The sequence below is a fragment of the Galleria mellonella genome, unplaced genomic scaffold, assembly GCF_026898425.1.
Source record: "Galleria mellonella isolate WM207_F2 unplaced genomic scaffold, CSIRO_AGI_GalMel_v1 utg64, whole genome shotgun sequence".
Taxonomy (NCBI): domain Eukaryota; kingdom Metazoa; phylum Arthropoda; class Insecta; order Lepidoptera; family Pyralidae; genus Galleria; species Galleria mellonella.
In genome coordinates this window covers 4,620,806-4,641,655 of record NW_026442133.1, presented here as the reverse complement: position 1 = coordinate 4,641,655, position 20,850 = coordinate 4,620,806, and the positions used below count along the sequence as shown (strand labels likewise).

Here is a 20,850-nt window from a genome sequence, read left to right as displayed (position 1 = left end):
TAAATATATGCTCTTTTTATACATAAATAAACAGCAAAGTATCTGCTATTTATTATCTAATGTACCTATCTATTTATATTATATAAACAGTGTCGCGTACTTATTTGAAATGTATAAACAATTTATAGTTATTGCCAATTTTAGATAATAGATTACCAGATATAAATTAAAAATTTTCGACCAAAATGAAGCATTACCATCAAAAAAATTATAGTGATACCAATTCGTAATATGAGTAAAAAATCTTAAAAATTAGTTCAGAATCAGCAAAGTAATAAACATACAAAAGTCCCTCTTTTTTAAAGTCGGCTCCAAACAGCTGGTTATGTTAATTGCAAACGGCATTGTATGCGGCAGCGCGTGCTGAGTGCGGTGGCGTGGTGGCAAGCCGAGGTGGAGTAGTGACGCGGTTGAGTCGGAACATTCATTATTACATCCTTCATTCAGGTGTCATTCTCAAAGACTGTAAAAAAAGAAGCCACCCTTCCATCGAGATTTTTAGTGATTTGCTGAGTTTAAGTTTTGTTTTTTTTTATTTAAATAATTATCGTGTATTGTAATAAAAACTCTGATCAAAAATAGTATGAATGTAGTAGGTAAATTATAGGACTTCAAGTCTCTTCGTCAAGTGTGACTCGAAAGTGCTTACTGAATACTTGCCACATGAAGGGAAATAACCAGACTGACTTCAATTAATTTTTATATAATATTTTAAATTGTTGATTATTTATTTAATGTAAATTAAAATTATTGAATGACAAATATATTTAAAAACTAATAATTATATCTAAAATAATTAAATATAATCTGACATCAAAATTGACATTAATGCATGTATATTAACTACTTATCAAGATAATTTTGCTACACCCATGTACTTACTCTTCATAAGAACATTGTAACAACTCCTTATTATCTCTTATTTTGAAATAACATTATTATTATATTATTATTTATTCATTCTATTTTCTTCATATTTACATGAAAAAAGAAAGCTACATTATAACAAATATATTACTACATAATATTATTTTTATTTTCGTTTATATACCTATACATGTCAATAACAAATAAATAAATAAATTAGTTGTCAATTTGCTGCCGGCCTTTAAGAGTATTGTAAGGTAGGTTAACGTTTTGTGACCGGCCAAAACTATTGGCCTTAAATATAAACTTATCGTTTGAATTGTGATTACAATAAATACGGTGTTTCTTTATTCTTAAAAGCTTTAACGACCTAATTTCAATAAGGGAATTACATGAAAATAGAGATAAATTGGAAAATTTTAAAGTAGCTGACGGAGTGCGTCGAGGTGACAGATCGACCGATCAATTAGTCGCCTTCACTCAATAATTTTTAATAAGTTTGCAACACTAATCACTTCCTCACCAAAAGGCGTGACCATTCTATTTCTACACTGCCATTGACAGAAGATGTCACTTTTCCTTTAATTATGCGGTGGCCCCATTCCTTCGCGCCCTATTAGTACACATCAATCAATGTTGCCAATACCTATTTTTTCCCTTGGTCCGTTTTTGTTTACGGAGATTTTTTAAGTGAGGAATAATTTGATGAGGTCCGCCACCCGACTGTGTTGGATACGAGCGGCGCTCATTTGTCATCGTCTTGTCATTTCTGCATTTCTTTCGAACAGTTGAATTGCTAAAGTAATTATATTATATAAGTTTTAGAATTTCTTTTTTAGTATTTGGTATTACTTGATATATATACCTATATTGATTGTTCATTTATTAATTAAATCATAATGGCGTCTAATATGTTTAAACAGTATTTTTTATATTTATTTAAATAATAATTAAAAATCTCTACGGGAAAAGCCCACTACAAACAGCAGTTTTTCCGAATAAACTGAAACCTTCAAGAAAAGAGCATATTCCTCCCTAAAAGTCACTTTAAGTCTTAAAAATTTCTCAGATAAAATATAACATGTGCCTACACAACGATAGTCACTTGCCGTCAGATAAGCCGCACCTTCATTTACCGTTTGTTTGTATATTATAAAAAAACTACTTACTAATTACTCGACTTCGCCTCGCCATACTCCTCGAATATTATCTGTACAAGCATTTTACTTCGATACTTTTCTTTTTTTTTTTCGTGATTTTTTTATTATCATTACTTATATTGGCTTTTTGTATGTTTCATTAATACATTAAATAAAATTGGCCTGCGATAAAAACTATGAATATGAAACCAACGTGTCAAGTTAATTTCCAACATCGATGGGGTAAATCAAATATGTGAATCCACAGATCAAAAGAATTCATTACAGTGTGTAAATCACAATTTGCATGTAGCGCAGGGAAACCATGAATATGCATCCCATAGCGCCTGAGTTTGAACATCCCGTGCTGCGTTTACAATACTTGCCTATTAATTTGCTGACTTAGTTTTATAATATAAAAAAAATATGAAAAAAAATACTATTTTGTTTTTCGTTATTTGCTTCCACCAATAATAAATAAAAAATATATCATGTGAACATTTTATTTTATTATACAAGTCCAAACAATATATTTAAACGTCAAAATCGTTCAGTAAGATCCTTTGCATTCTAATTTAGTGTAATAAATTGTGTACCAATTAAAAATAAAAAGTTGATCGCAGAGCCGAAACTACTATAGCTATAAAAATTAAATTTGCAAGCAGATTCCTACAACAAATTCAAATCAAATTAGTTCTTATTACATTATGGGAAGTAACTTATTTCGTGATGACTCTATCTGCGATATAATACACTATTTTGTCACGTAACACTAATGAAAGTTCACATTTATTTAATCTGTATCTAATAATTCGATATGCGCCGACATTTTGTTATAACTATTAATTAGATCGTTTTCATTGTGCCAGTAGGTGTATTTAAAGCCTCAATGCTGTCAAGTGTACTAGCTCAACTGAACGCATTTCGTGTCACGAAGCAATGCTGACTAGGCTTCAAACTGGACACTTGCCATTCCGTTCGCTTCCTGACCTTTTCCCGTTTTGTTATGCAAATCCCACTCCCGGGGGAATTATACAACGCGAATAAAAAGTATTTTACTGTTTACTTGCTGACTTTGCGTCGAGTGCGAGTTTAGTGTGAGTGCGCATAAATCGACAAAAACCGTGTTATTTCATTGCAAACATTAGATGAATATAATTTCCTTTTATTGCAATTCTTTTTTAATATTCATTGAGAAGGTATTCAAAAGAAAAATAAAGCCTATTTTTCATATTTTTTATAATTTAAAATGTCAACTAAGCCTACAGTGTCCCCTATAAACATGAACAGCATATTGACTGTACAATAACACTTTGACACCTATGATACTCCTCATGCATTACCATTCCTGAGGACTAAGATGTTACCTTGTTATTTTACTGGCATCCCAGAAGATAAAGTTAGAAATCAGACTGATTTCCAAGATAGAGGTAAGATAGTTTGATATAGATATATCTGCTTGCACAAAACTAGAAATAATTAAATATGTGCCCGAGTATGTTTTTAAGAAATGCATATGCATATTGACCACGTTTGTGTTATTTCGATGAAAGACTGTCAGAAATTAGGAAAGTACTTATGTCTCCATAAAGAGCCATAACAAAAAATAGAACTATATATTGTATATAAGTAATATCATCTCATTTAATATAGATAAACAATTCAATTTATATTACAACATCTGGTATGAATTGTGTGCAATAGAATACATACAAGGGTCATCAAACGTAGTGAACCATCGGCCGGCTAAATAACCGCTCAACCCTACGCGGCCACAAATCAAATGTTTTGATAGCACCGTGGTATTAACGAGACAATTTGATTGCGGACATATCCGCGGCAAATTGCTTCTAAATTATATTTTCTGTTTACTTTCTGCCAAACTCCCTGTTTCGATATAATATGACGTATGTACGCCAGTAAACAGCTTGCTTGTGTCTATTTATTATCAGATTAATTCAATCTTGTTAAAATATGTAATCATTTACGTATTTAAAATTGAGCCTAAGGAAAATACAATTATAATTGCTATTCTTAGTCTAATTATGCGAACATATCAGTTGCCGAGTCTAATAATAATTTAAAGTATATTTTATTTATAGTATTTCCTTTGTCTCATAAATAATTTATTAACATTTGTGGTGGTCAATGTTTCCTGGTTATATTTGTATTATAAAATATTACGAATTACAAACATTCCATAGGCTATTTAAAGGAACCAGATTCGTTGACGACGATAATGTTTTTAACGGACATTTACACATATCAAATTTAATTAACATGATAACTTCATGGTTACCGTATATCTAATTAAACTGTCACTGATTATGAAAAACTATTTTGTATATTTACCAGAGGGAGAATTTGTACAAAATTCGATTGTTTGGGTACCTCTGTCCCATTCGTGTTTTAACCGTGAAGCAGCTGTGTTTGCATGGCTGTGTTTCGGTTTGAAGGGGATATGGCGTGAATTAACTGGGTACAAAGGAATAACATCTGAGTCCTCAGGAATGGCAACGCATGAGGGGTATCATGGGCGAAACAGTATACTCTGTTATGTCCATGATACTGCTCATGTTTATAGGCGACGGTTACCACTTTCCATCAGGTGGACCGTCAGCTTGTTTGCCATTCTAAGTTGTATAAAAAAATAAATATTAAATTGCTTTATATTTTCAATGGCAATTAAAAAACAACATACAATGATACCTAAAAGTAACACTACATATAACACCCACATTTAAAAACCTTCGGTTTCAATAAACGAAAGTATGATGTTATCAGAATCTATTCAGATGTTATCTATTCTAATCAGTACATACAACGGCAGCGTTTTCCGTATGCGCTAATTAGCAGAAATGTAATTATGAATCGGTCGAGTAGCCAATTAATATTTTATCTAGACCAATTAGATTTTTATTTTGTTGTTGTCACAATTCAATAATAATAAATTATATGATATATACTGTGGCATATTATTGGCCATCATAATACGCCTATTACAAATATTTTTCTACTGATTTTTTTACCTTCTTTTGTTTTATAATTCTGTCATAGTCTTTACTTTTTCTTCTTTGTTTCTTTTGTTTTTTTTTCGTTTCTCTTAATATTTTAATTATATAATTTTAAGTAAATATTAATTATGATTATTTTATTGTGGAATTTTTAAATATTACTTCGCAAACAAAAACAATGATTTTAATTGCGACAAACTGAGTATGGTCAACGGCATATATGTATGTATAACGGTATTGTATGAACTTACTATTTTTGAAGTTGATGACAATTGTTTCAGCTTCGTCCTGAAAGCTTCTTTAGTTATGAACCGCATAATAAGTATCGCGTAACAGGCGAATTGGTAATCTCTGTTGGAAGTTAGCATCTTATAAATTAGTCCAATATTTGAAATAGTACCACTCAGTATATTCCTTTATTTTATGTAGTGTATCCTGCTTGATTATTAATACATAGTCAAACTATAAGTATTATCTTTAAAAATCATATTATTAGTAGTAATATGTTTTACTCAAGTAAATTTAATAATAAGCATTTGTGAATAATATTTTTTTTTATGATTCTACCGCCCATTCGGAATGCAATTTCAGCTGTAAAGAACGAACAAGAAATTCAGCTGTTGTTTTTTTTTCAACAATAGTTATTTTTACAATTATACATTTGTGTCAATACAGACTATCATAAGAGGTTATACTATCCATTATAAGATTATCAGGAAAGAGCTTTGATACAGTTCTTTCTGATACGTTCATTAGTATGTCCGACACTCCACTATTGATGTAGTCTAAGCTAAGAGAATACTTTTAGCGATAAGATCGCTTTTTTCGTTCTTCTAAATCTTCTCTTTTCAACCATTTTTAAGTGTTTTTCTCTTTCTTTTATGTTTGTTACCTCCATAACTCCGTGAGTTGTAAACCGATTTGGAAAATCTTTATTTTTATCTGAAAACATATACTCGTATTTACAGATTAGTTACATATAAATTTTATTAAAATCGGTTCAGTAATTTAGTTTTTAAATCAAAATTAGTTTTCTCGCAGTTGAAGTCAGTTTTTTTTGTGAAACACAATCTTAATTTTTATATGAAAGATCTAATAATTATTATTATTACTATTTATAAAATCTTTTTATTTTGAAATGACTATTTAAAAGTTAACCCATTCAATAGTTTATCTGTTAGAAGTTAAAACTTTATCAATAGAGTGTAGAAAACTATGATCGATTGACACGGCTCGACTCTGATTTGAGATAAATCGACACAGATACTGCGTTTGTCTGGTAGATAATAATCTGTAAAGAGACAGGCGTTTATAATCTCGAGACATTTGAGTATTGTCCTCTTACCTATATATATTAATGAACGCGATTTAATTATCCATGCAGCATGCATTATAGCTTTTTATTCCTAAAATATCGTAAAAGGCAACCAAAAAAAAAAACATTACACTTACACTTTTCCAAGTTCCATTCCTATCGGAAGTTGGACAACATACAAGAAATCTTATTTTTTAAAGCAGTTACATTTATACTATTGCAAGAAAAAATCGAAACTCGAAATAAAACCTATTCGAGTTTTATTGCTTTACTATGTATATAAACCTAATAAACAAGTACGATTAGTAATATTATTGACTGATATCTATTCCAACAGTGGAAATTGTTATGGAATAGGTATGTGTTATATAATCATGTCGGATTTATAAAATTCTATATTATCACAAAAATAAAGGCGTGCATATATCGATAAACCATTATCGTCTCGTTGGTAACATGTTGCGGTCAACACGAGCGATCATTTCGATCGCAATCATTATCATGACGCTGCGTGATCACTCAGCCGCTTCAAACGTTGAAGAATGCCTATAGTCTATTCGACAAAACTCGTTTGGTTCAACGAGTCAGCTATCAAGCCGCTGGAAGATCAGGAAGGGTTTGTCGCGATGCATTATATCCAAGGAATTGAATTTGAAATGTGACGATGAATGCGATTTTCTGCGGTTACTCCATATGCATGCATTGAAGCCATATTTATGCAATAGCTGGCCATTGAATTGTTGGTCTCAGGTTACATTTATAAATATAAAATAAAAATGTGTATTATGATTATACTGGACGGAGCGAAATTGAAAACGACAAAAAACAGAGTAACATAATAGGCAATTCAGATCGCATTTTCCCTAATAATCTTGCAATGAAATTCAGCATTATCAAAACGCATTGCCATTACAGATAATGGTAATGCCCTAAAAAGTCGGGGACTACGAATCGTAGTAGCAATTTTGCATAATTATCCAACATTGGGCGGGAGACAGCGACGCGCTGTCGCTTAAATCCTAATAACATCGCTCCAAGTCGATCGGAATCTCGTTACGCCACTGTAATCTGTTTTCAACAAATAGGATGTTTCGTTGTTATATGTACCTATATTGTTTTAAATCAATGTTTCATGCATAGTTGTCATGAGAATTATGATTGTATAGAAATAGAAAATCTGCCTTTAATTAAAATACTTTATCTGTGCTTCAGCATGTTTAGCCCAAGTAAAAATAAACTTTTTTTTTTAAACTAATTCGAATGTTGGTAATGGTCATGATCATTGACTGAAGCTCTGAATATTTGTTATCTGTATTCTAATTTTAACAAGAGTCTATTTTTTTAATCTTGAACAATAATGAATAAATTGTCATAAGTACATTGTTGAGTAACGCTTGAGACGAATCCTCAGAAGTTAAAAAAAATATAAAGTGGATAAAAAGTAATATTAATTAATATATATTATTTTTGTATTTTTAATTTTATTAATTATTATTTTATTTTATTGATTGTGGAATTATGTTTTTATTCTTTTTGTAATAAAGAATACACTATCTTATCCTTTACATCGAAGTATAAAAACTGCGCATTGCTGATTCATGCTCGATATAGGAAAGAATATATTTCCAAAAGGGTTATATAAAACTTTATCTCCATAAAAATAAGTGAAACTAAGAAAAACTATACATCTTAAAAAATATCTTATATTAAGATTAAAAAAATGCAAATCGGCAAGTTTTTAATTGTCATTCATAAACTCCACGTAACACCAAAAGTGCCGTTACCGAAACCGTCCATCTTCGAAGCCTCGCCGAAGACAACTTAAATCTTCTCACGTTTTTGTAATATCGTAATGAGCCCCTAAGCTTCCGCAGACATATTTTATTTTCCTTCAAACACATTTTATATTTCATTTCACGTTTCATAAGCGAAATTTGCATGTCCCTTTGCATTGGGAAGCGTAATGCCCTAGTCGCTTAGTACACTTTTATTACGGTATTAAGTGATGTAATTTTTTTCATATTATATTATTCAAATTTAAATAACTGTCTACGGTTTCCCCCGCGGAGGTCCCACTGTCTGCCCATTTCTTTTTGTCGCCCTCGAATTTGGTTATTTTGGTTAGACATTTCCGCTATCGAACAGAGAATTTGTGGAGTGTTTTAGCAAATCAAAAATACTACAAAAAAATTAAATATACCTACTACATTTATAAAAAAAAATATATGCGCAATATTTTATATTTCGTTGTAAATCATTAAAAATAAAATCACACATATTTATTATTACTTCCATAAATTTCTTTCTTCTAATTACAACCAAACAAATTCAATAGTCTCTCTCTTTATTTTTTATTAATTTACTTGACTAAAAAACATTGTTGTAAATAAATACCTATAGGTAAGCATTTATTTAGCACACCACTTTTATCCTAATTCATATGTCAATTGTCGGCTGTTACAATTGTGGTGTTTCTCATACATTCATTTTAATATAATTAATACTTTTCAAAAACAAGCTTTTATCTATAACAGTTTTAACTCGGGCTTATACAGTGAAAAATTATAAAACGATGGCAGTCCATTGGTTTCCTGTTCCAAAATTGTCTGCATTTAGAAGGCCGCAATTTTTACAAATGACATCGTGACGTTTATACGGAGGGTGCCGTGGAACCAGGGCGCCGCCCGCAACGACAAGTCATCATGTTACTTCTTTCCTATTATTTTACCATGCTACTTTATCCCTTTTACTGCCTTAAGTATTTTGTTCTACAATTTGCTCAATTTCATTATTATTGGCGCAAATAACTTGCTTTAATACTAGTTTAATATTATGAAATATTCGTTTCTAATGTTTTCGTTTTTTAGTATAGTACCTACTAGATAATTTCAATGTTTTTGTTTATTAATTACATAATTATTAATAAATTATTTTATATAATGTAACGTATCACATATATCACCTTATTGATAATAGTTACCACCACATATATTTATGCATTTTCTAAAAATTTTCAACATAACTTTTATCTAAGCACCAAATTCAGATTTAGCAGGATTTAAATAGCCTCTCTAGTTTACTTAGAGGAAATATGGATTCGCAAAGTATATGCGAAATATATTTAAATATTATAACTAGAAAACGGTATTTTGTATCAGGTTTTTTGCTATTTTTAGAAAAATCCTTATACTTTTATATTATTGTTTATTGGACTTGTAATTATACTCTTATTATATTTTTTTTGTTTTGTTTAGAAATTAAAAATTAAAATACAATTATTAAGTTTGTCTATTTAATTCTATATAATAATATTACAAATTTTAGAGACAACCTTTATATGAACCCAGGAATGTTTCAAAGAGATATTTCATGGTAATATTGCCTTGAGATCATTTCAAAGGCAAAACATCACGTTATCTGCATATGTTTGGAACTTTTTACTCATAACAACCGCCCCTTCGCTACTTGTATTTTCTTCATAATTTATTCCATTTCTCCCCTACACATTGGCATCGGTCGCTGATATTTTTTATTCGATTAGTAAACCCCTAAGGTGTTTTTAGCCTTTTTTCGCTCGATTTTCTTCGAGGCATTGTTGACTGTTTTGGGGGGTTGTAGTGTTCATTTCTTTTGGTTGAGTGAACTTATTTATTTATATTTTTAACATTGATAATACATAATTTCTAGTAAATATTATTATGTAATAAACTCTCTAATTCTATTGCTACTAAGTATCAAATTTTAATTTGTTACGTCGTATTGTTTTAACAGATTAACTAATTGTCATGAAATTTTACATAGATATAGATAGTATTTCATTTGGAGAAAGACAATACGTTACGTTACGCTGCCTACTTATATTCCGGTCAACAAATATCACCAATCTAATCACTTGATCGAAGCGGCGGCAGATAGTAAAAAATCCATACAGTGTATCCATAGGTAAGCATTGTAGTGATAGTTGTTGAAATAAATTAGTCTTCTAAATATTAGGTCAATCTTGAAAATCACTATTTCTTATTTTTATAATGAACAATGAAAAATAAATCACTGTACATTCTAGTAATTAATAACCAGCGTTACATTCCCGGAAACAAATAGTAGCTGATTAAATTCAAATTCTTAGTGAAACCATAGTCACACGACCCTCTTTCCTCAAACCACGATACTTACACACTCGATTTGTGTCGCGCAGGAGCGCGGGGGATGAAGTAGAGAGGAAACTTTTTGATGGATCGGACGGAGTTTGTTTTGCATGTGAGTGATATGTCTGAAATAATAAATGTTGAGGCGTCGACGCTTCCCCGACTCCCTCTCGAGGGTGAGCTAAAACGATTTTTGATTTGGGTGTCAAGCAAATGTTTTACGCAGTGACGCTCCGACAGGATTTGATTTTCTTAATCGATTCTTGAATGCAAATCGGGGAATTAGTTTTGTATCGAGTACGTTTTGTAGATTGTAAATTTAGATGCTGGAATCGACACTGCAGTGTTAGGACGCCACGGATATGTAAATTGACGATACTATTACCGTGAGCTTTGTTTAATACTTACGGTAATCAGATTATGCATACAAGAACGGTTCGGAACGTTCGCCGCCGTGGCATTAGGTTATGTGAACGGTTCGGTATTAACTAATCAGCGTACATTGGCTTTGGTGGTAGATTGGAACGCATTGTCCGCGCTCGTGGCCCCGGAATATCTGTTTAGGCCAGTGGCCACTCTGTAATGGCAATGATCAGCGTTAACTTCCATTGAGTAGACGTTAATGCTATGTCGTAGCTGTCAATTTTCATATAGGCAATCAGTAATGTCACGAACATTACTGATTACCTATATGAAAATTAATCTCTTGAATTTTGGTAACACAATATGTAACCATAATTATAAGTGAACTAGCATGCTCTTTTACACGGTTGATTCTGTAGGTTTCCGATCTAATGGGTGTTTAAGAGATTACCCTTAGTACTTATTGAACCCCTGTAATCATAATCTCAAGGAACCCCTGTGAAAAGTTTCATGTTCGGTTGTATGTTGATCAGTCAATAATATTTTCCACGTTTATCTTCTTCACTAGTATATGACGAAATAGATTAGGTCCGTCTATATTTTTATAGTAGAGCTTGTTTAATTTTATTTTCTTTGATATTAAATTACAAATTTGCAAGTCATCCTTCAAATTTTGTTTTTATTTTTCCACTCGGCTCTCTGTAGAGATTCGTCGTCAATTTTCTTTTTGACAAGTGAATGAATAATGTTATTTCGCTTTTGACTTTAATCTGTGTTGGTTGATGTTGACAGGTTTTTGGGGCGTTATTAAATTTAAACACATTTATTTATCGTTTTCATATTATTGGTTTTTTTTTATTTATAAATTCTCATAAAGTTAGTAAAAAAATAAACAAAACTTGAAAGCGATCATATTTGCACACGAATAACAAAAAAATATTTAAACTGTCAAAATATTTCGTAAAGAAAACATGTCGGTTTTGCTCCACAAAAAAATAATGACTCCAATCGTAATAATTAATATTGTCTAGTAATCTTACAGGTTTTATTTTTTAATGCATAAAACACACTGATGTTAGACAAAATGTTTCATAAACATATTTGGTATAAAATGTTAAAATTTAACACACAAAATCGTTCAAGTGAAAAATTTTTACAACAAGCAAAATAAAAAATAGTTAAAAAAATAAGTACCTAAAATAATCCACGTTTTTTAAATCTACAATTTTATATTGGTATCATTCTAATAATTATTTTTGAACCAATTAATATATTATATCAATATCGATAAATGATCGTGAATTACTTTTTCTGTAGTTAAGAGTTTTGAAGTATCATCAATCACAGCAACACTTTTCGAGATAAAAGAGAACAGAGGAAGTGGTGATAATTTATTATTTCATTGATTTGCTGTTATCTTTTGTCCGATCGGGTGTTGGTGATTCGATCATTACTTTTGAATTCTTAAGGATGTGACTTGTTAATGTGATTATTAACAAAAAATAAACAGTCTTATGTGTATATTGTAACATGTTTATATCTATTGGAAGTTTTAATAAAAATAATTACAGAAATGAAATGCTTTATTACGTTATTTATTGAAATTCATTATTAATTTCTTAGTAAATTGTAAACAAATATAAAAGATTAAACTATTTACATTATATTTTTTATCCTGAAAAATCTTTTCAGAAATTTTGTTGCAGATTCACATTTCGCTGAATATATAATATACGAGTATAGAAATGACTTTATATTATACTTGCTTATTGCTATAACAATATAATTCAAAGTTTGAATGGGAACGCATTTGTCCCATATAACTAAAAAATGCAAGTTTGAATTCTGTCGGAAGGTTAAATTATTCTAACTAATACGTATTTAAGATATCCCGATATAGGGTAAGGTAGAGAATGCAGGGTAAATATAAGATGTGGTATATTGTATATATAGTACATACAAACACACTATATTTAGGAGCTATATATATATATATATATATATATATATATATATTTGCACTATAGGTCGTTTAATAAAATTGTTTACCATTGTACCAACTGTTTTTTAAAAAAAATGAAAATTAATAGACTCGCTCTTTTTATTTTGCAATTAATGATATTTAAATGACTGTCAAGTCTATTAAACTGCTGAACCCGGATTCGCACGATCAAAAGATTTCTAAAGGTACAAAGAATTATTTACATATTAATGGTGGCGGAAATGAAAAATATATTAAATTCAAACGGAGTTCCGTGACTCGTCAGTAAAGTACCAAACGACTACATTTCGAGGGTTCTAGTGTAGAGTAGCTTAGATACAGAAACAGTTTTCATGCTTCTAACACATCATAAGCACAAATAAATAATGCATTTTACTTGTGCAAATATGAAGAAATGATAATTTTCACATTTTTAAAGTATGCATATTTAAAACCGTTACTTATAAATATTTATCAAAATCTATTTTACTGTCATCATGAAGAAAATTATTCCTATTATTAATGTCTTTATAATACCACGTAATAATAGGAATATTGACAAAATATATACATTCAACACTATTTAATGTATGTAAGCACAGTTCTATCGTAAAAGAAATAAAAGTAAAACAGAACGTGTACCAATACAAAATTGACTTATATAGATTGTACATCGCAGGTCTTGTAATATCATATTTATTTACCATATTTGTTACATGCACAATTAAGAATAAATTGATACGTTGAATAGGAAGGAATAAATTTATTAATAGTAATTCTTTACCCTACAACTAAATGCAAATAAAATCTAGTTATTGAATGTGAAATATTCTTCACTATTTATAGAATGTATAGAATAGCAAAAAAATACACATATTTATTGAAACAAACGTATAATTTTGTGTAATTACAATAACTATTATTACAAAAAGTATTCATAATTCATTGCTTTAGTAAATTGTATTTAATACTTAATTATGTGAATAACTGTGTCTATTAATTGTCAATGATATATAAAAAACTTCTATTTTAAAATAATAATGATGTCACTTCAGATTTAGAAATGGTATGTTTCAGTAACTTCAAGACAAAAAAACATTGGTCAGCAAAGCGCGTATACATTAACTGTTTTAGACGTCCATAGCCTACAATAGTGGCAGCTGTTTTATTTATACTTCCATTAAAAGTATTTACTTACAATTTTTTCCCTGTTTGTACAATTTATTTCCACGTTACTCTGTAATCCACAAAAGGGTTCCGCGACGGCTTAAAACAGCCACTTATTATGTATGTTACATTTCACTTTCAGACGTCATTTATATTCAAATGCTCAAAAGGCATTACTGTGCAAAAATTGTAACATTAACTCGTTTGAAATTGGTTTCGACATTCAAGATTTTTTTTTACTTTTTATTTTTTAAATCAAACATAAAACAATACTTTTAAAATATCGAATTTAAAAAAATACACCGTATTTAATTTCACTAAAAACAATCATTAATCAGTAATAACAAATCGTATGGTACCGTTATACTGTCAAAGGTGTAACGAATGCGGATCCCTTGTTAAAGTCCATCAATATTAGATCGAAAAAAGTTAATAAGTAAATATTAATAAAAACGAATACAAACGGAAGCATCAAAAGTCTAATAATTCACAATCAAAAGGAGTTACGGAATTAGGGTAGCGGAACGAGAGATCGGCATACAAAATGATTGCATACAGCGTCTTCATCCGTTCACAAAGAAGCCCAGCGGGGTTCCACAATATTATACTTCTGCCTTTGTGGTAGCGCCAGCACGCAGTGGGACGTATGCTTTATGGTTTCAAATGATAAAACTGTTTGTCAGTAGCTTTGTTCAGATTCATTTGGTAGTGTAGTGCGTGACTGATGCATTCTTATTTTTTTATGTTAACAAGGTATCGATGGTTTCTAAATAATTGCTAGTTTTGATTAATCTAAATTTGTTCTTGTTTCAGATTGCGCGACGAAAGAGGAGACATGGAACGTGTGATGGCAATGGACAAAGCTCGCGAGGGATCACATAATGGTAATATTTACTTACAGCAATATTATTTATATATCTATTTTATTAGTTTATAATCCACAGTTTTGTCCCCAAATCAAGATAAAAAGTATTATACCTATACTAATCTAGATTATAATTCATCTGTATATCTATTTTCATTTAAATTCGTTTAACCGTTTAAGCGTAATTGAATAAACATTTTCTGATTTTTCTCATTTAAAATATTAGCTATAAAATATTTAGATACTTTTGCCCGCCTGAATTATTAATTTCAATAAATTTGATCTATCTATGTACTACTCTTAGATTATATAGATAGAGTGTCTCCATAGAAATACTTCGAGAAAAACGGGTCAACTTTTTTATACAATTTTGCCAGATAAATAGTTATGAGTGATTCCTTCTTAACTTTTATATTTATTTTGTCTTATAAATTCTGCATCTTTTTAATGCATAAATACTTATTTTATTTATTAAATAATACGTCAAGATATATTTTATATGCAAATATATAGAATACTGATATAAAAACATATCAGCTAATTTGACAATTGGCTGACAATAAGATGACCCGTTTTTGAGGCTCGATACCTCTATCTATATAATCTAAGGAACTAAGAATCTTCTAATATTATAAGTTATATGTGCATGGATATAAAAGTGTGTAAAAATGTTGAATGTTTGTTAATCGTGCTTAAAAAGCAGGATGGATTAGAATAAAATATCATATATTGATTGGATATATCTCAAATTAATATAATAGGATACTCTTTATACTAATTACCCATGCCAATGTCCTTATGAATTAAAACACATTATTCACATTTATTCAGAATATAGCTAAATAAATGTGAATATTTTAAATAAACGTCTGAATTGATTTCAATGAAATTTATTATATAGATAAACCATAAACCTAGATTACACATAGAATAGCTACTTTATAATACTCGTGTACTAATTTACGCGGATAAAGCCGCGTGTAATAGCTAATATGTAATATGAATTCATATTAAATTGAAAACGTGTATCACACGCATCTTATTAACATTATATTACATCGATGACTAATAAAGAAACAGTTTTTTTTTAATCTTTTAACATGAATGTTTGTTGGCAGGTTCATCCCCGGGTCACAGTCCTGTGCTCAATTTGTCGAAGTCGGGTTCGGGTGACCGTGACCGGCCTGATCGAGGTGACCGGGAACGTGGCGACCGAGGTGAAGGTTCTGCCAGTGGGCGAAGCTCTGCCGCGTCCCGGCGCACCCCGCAACCTCCCCGGCTCCCGTCAGCAGCCACCGCAGCAGCGTCGCCTCGATCACACACAGACGACAGTGACGCAGCGCTCTCCGATCAGGAAGAACACAATGTTAAAGACGAAGACGACGGTAAGAACTTTGAAGATACACTTATACACTGCTATAAGGTGCTTATAGGTGCTATACAATGACTGCAATTGTCTGGTTGTTTAACTACGAGTATGATGACCTGGATTATAGAAAATTAGACAACAAACATTTAAAGCTTGCTCTCGTAGTGTTATTATAGGTGATAGTTTCCAATTGTAATTTAATATACTATGTAATAATAGATTTGCTTTTACATTATGTAGATAATTTTGCTATCTAACGTATATAGACACGTGAATGTAACTTTAATTTATTACCGGTTCAATATCATAAAATTAAAATTTATGTATATACTATAGTCATAAATATATTTATGAATAACTTACGAATCCTTTAAAGCGTCATATACAAGTTAAAATACATATACGAACACGTGGAACAATTCGCCCACCGGAACCAATTATTAACAACGTACACCGCGAAGTTTAATTCAGTTTCGCATAAATGTCGACTCGATATTAATGAGTAATTCTCTCTCTTTCCGATGTAATCTCGGCTAGGCATGACAGCAAAGTGTCCGTGCAGGATTAACACAGCTAGTGGTATCACCCGTTCAATATACTCGGCATGTAATGCACGGCAAAATTACCCAGTAATAGCTCTGGAACCTTCAGCATTCATAGTTCGAAAATTATCAGCCATAAAACCGCGTTCCTTTTATTCTAGAAACTGGAAACGCTTATTATAATAAGTGTAAAATGGCTACCCCTCAATACATTGTAACTCGACATCCGACATTAATTATTTTACAACGGAACATAGCACTCAAATGGATTAATCTTCTCTGCTGTAAACAAATAAATATATTTCCTGCTTACTCTCACTCGTAGTAAAACTAGAAAATTGATGATATATTATGATCAATAGGCGCACCTCAACATTCTAGTGAGCTATTAGCAAATGATCATACGCTAGCGTTCACAGTTCCCATACATTTTCCGTCTTGATCCCGAGACACAGCACGTTTACTTATAATGGTCCATATAATAAAACATTATTATATCTCTTCTTTTGCTTTCAATATACATGAAAGTCGAGTATGATTAATTTGTAGTTAAGTAATTTTTATCTCTTTTCTATAATAAATAGCCGTTAGTTTTATCTCTTCCCTCAAATATTTAACTATTAACTCTATTAAATAAGCTATGATGGATGGCATGACAATTTCTCCGCTCGGAGTAAGATTCGAGTTATCTACAGCTTTTTCTTCATTGGGTCTATTGCTGTACTAAATATTTTAATCAATTTAACTTTATCCCCGACTTTAACATCATAAATCAAATTAAAACTTGTTATTTGACCAACGTCAAGACGTTATTAAGTTATATTGTTTTTAATATAAGATTTTATATTATGACTAGATTCTGAAATTATGTACTCGTAATCATTTCTAGATGGTATTCCAAGATAATATATACTAGATTTCATGTTATACTTTCAGGAATTCAACTGTGAAAATCACATTTAAATCGGAAAATTAATTTTTGCGTGATGTCTGAATAAATATGCAGACATACGTAATTCATGTCAATCCATCGTATCATATTTTTTTTTTAAATATTGTCTATGTTACAATTCTGTTATAATATATAATTCTAAAATGATTTTAGGTAATAATTAAGTTTGAAATAGAACTGAAACTCAGAAAGATAATTCTACTAAAAAATCAATTTTAAAACGTATTATTTTTTTTTGCATTTCATTCAGTAAAAAACGTTATGAGGTGAATAGAAAATTATTATTAGCAGATAGTCATGATAGAGGCGACGACGCCAAATCAAAACAACCATCCAGAAATGTAAATAGTCGTAGCGCACAATAGCTAAATTAAGTGAAACAATAAGGATTGTGTACTGTAGTTATTGCTGGTTAAGTACTACAAAATGCCCGTAGAGCGTGGGAACGTCTAGCTGCCAACGATTTTATAGAAAATGTTCGCTTAGCCACGAATTCATCGGATGAGTCCCAAGTACGTGCAAATATAATGACGAATCCTGTCATCGAATATAAAAGAATTTATATCAAAAGAATAAGCAACTCAAGTAGTTTTAAAATTAATTTCTACGTATGTATGTATACAACCAATTCGGTCAAACGTAGTTCACGCTCATCACGATCGGCGCACTCAAGTATAAAATACTTTTTGTTAAAGTCTATGTCATTCAACTTTGATCTTTCGTCTGTCTGATATTACCTATTTCTTTCAATCACTATTCTCATTTTTAGTCTCAAATTCTTTCATATCCATAAAGTCTTTTACTGTATCATTAAAGTCAATCAAATATCTGTCCTTGGTATTAGTGAGAGAGTTTAAGTTCGATTGCGACTACGTTCTAGCATCCTGTTAATTGGCCTTATTAGGAAAATGGTGTTGTGACAACCCAAGAGTGCTATCGTGCGCATCGACAATGACGAAACGATGTTGTCTTCATTATTTGATGAGCGTTCACTATCTTGTCAGTTAAATTAAATGTATCGATAGATTATTTTGGACCGTGAGAGACGCCAATCGAAACACTTTCTTTTTTTATGTGTGAGGTCCGTTATTGACATAACGTGTACATTACTGTAATTATCTCGTCAATTTGTGAAATAATAAAATGTACTTTTAAGTTTCATCAAAGTCATTGAATTAACAGTTAATATTGATTGGTCATTAAATCAAAGTATATGGCTACAGTATAATTTATTTATGTGATTTTTCCGGTAAAATACTCTTGCTTAATATCATCTAGGTAATTATAAATAATCGATGTTAAACATTGGAATCGCCGATGAGTCCGGGCTGTGGTTTTGCAAAAGCGACGACTTGTTCGATAGTGCAACGAGCCATATAAATCGGTTAGAGACAGCCCATTCGGTGTCGAATGGCTTGTGTCCTTATTCTGATAAATAACATACACTACGTGATTGAACTGATATTCTATAGCAATGATCGCTACGTTCAAATTAAAACTGCACATCTAAAAAACAAAAATTAAAATTAAATAGGTACAAATTGAACTTTCATCAAAATAATTTGTCATCTATATTATTTATTTCCCTTTTTAATATATTCGTATGTTACATGTAAATTTCTAATTTTATTACACATTCGTAAAATATTTGTGTTTAAAATTTATGTATGTTTGAATATACATTATCATAATATGAGTGAATAATACTGAATTTTATTACATAAACAAAACACTCACTCAACGCTCGGAATCCATATTTGGCAACGTTAGAAATTCAAATCAAATTGACTACACACATTGACATGTATCAATTGAAATAAACAATGACATTATATCAAAATTAGAATTTGTATCGCATTACCATAAGATATTATTGACCTATTACACTGTAAGTTTAGATTTTTATAGTAAAATGTATTTAGAAAGTTTCTGAAACGAAATGTGATTGTCTACGTTATTCTTTGGCTACTTATTATTACGTTATTTTTATATGATGTTAAGTGACCGTAGCACTTAATATCATACTTATGTTGACATACTATACAGGTACCAAGTACCTGGAATAGGCAGGCATATTGGATGAACTCCATCAAAGAACTACGCCGGTGATCACCACGCGATATCGATGTTCATCGCTGCAATAATTGCAATGCGAATGATACATGCACGCGATTCTCGAATATCGATGTTTGTCGGTATCGTATGCTTTTTCGTTTTATACAGACATACATTCCATTTAGGGCTTCTTATGAAACAGTTATTGCCACTAATGATTTATTGTAATAAGCTTGCCTTTTATGAATATTTAATAATATTAAAACCTGCGTCATCATTTTCCAGAATTTGTCCTTAAAGTTTTATGACTGCGACACCACGAATTCAGAGCATAAAGCTTAAAATATAAATAGATTCATTGTAATGTTCTAAAATAGCTCTGATACTTTGGTATTGATTTTTTATATTTTTATTTGTCTCGGTTGTTCATTCATAAAACTTTGCTGTATTTAAATTCCCTAATAATTAAAATAGCCTCTGACAATAAATGGATCAAATAATTTTCAATAAGTTTTCGATAAAATAAAATTTTATAAGAACTTTTATTTTGACATTTCAGCAAAGTGTATATATGTTTTAGTGTTATGTGATTTTCTTTACGAGAGGTATATATAGCCTATTACTACTTTCTCCGTTCTAAATAAAGTCTGCAGACAAAATTTTATAACGTTTGATGAAATCAGAACCAACAGATTATTATAATATTGATAAGGATCTTTATTTTGCATCTTTTCAGATATTAGTTAATTAGAGTGCAATTACTCCAGGTGCAGATCTGAGCGACGGCGAACGCGAACTACCGACCGCTGCATCACCAGCGCCGGTGAGCTACGCGGCACCAACAGGCACCCCACCAACCGTACCGGTTGACCCGTCCGCCGATACGCTGGTTTCCTCAACCGAAACCTTGCTTAGGAATATACAGGGCCTCCTCAAGGTAGCGGCCGACAACGCGAGACAGCAAGAAAGACAAATCAGTTATGAAAAAGGTATTTATTTTGTCCTTTTTCTATATATAGCATGTATATAAACTAATATTATAATTTTTTTGTTTGTAATGGATAAACTCAAAAAAT

General features: G+C 30.7%; 1 protein-coding gene across 4 annotated transcripts in view; it reads left to right on the top strand.

Annotated features, from left to right (window-relative positions):
• The window catches only part of LOC113512384 (dachshund homolog 2), a 185,213-nt gene that overhangs the window by 103,334 nt on the left and 61,029 nt on the right, over positions 1 to 20,850 (top strand). For all 4 annotated transcript variants that reach the window (XM_026896263.3, XM_052900122.1, XM_026896257.3 and 1 more), the window contains 3 exons: positions 14,805 to 14,875; positions 15,975 to 16,241; positions 20,542 to 20,763. In XM_026896263.3, the coding sequence (XP_026752064.2) occupies positions 14,805 to 14,875; positions 15,975 to 16,241; positions 20,542 to 20,763 (560 nt within the window). The remainder of the gene's footprint in view (positions 1 to 14,804; positions 14,876 to 15,974; positions 16,242 to 20,541; positions 20,764 to 20,850) is intronic.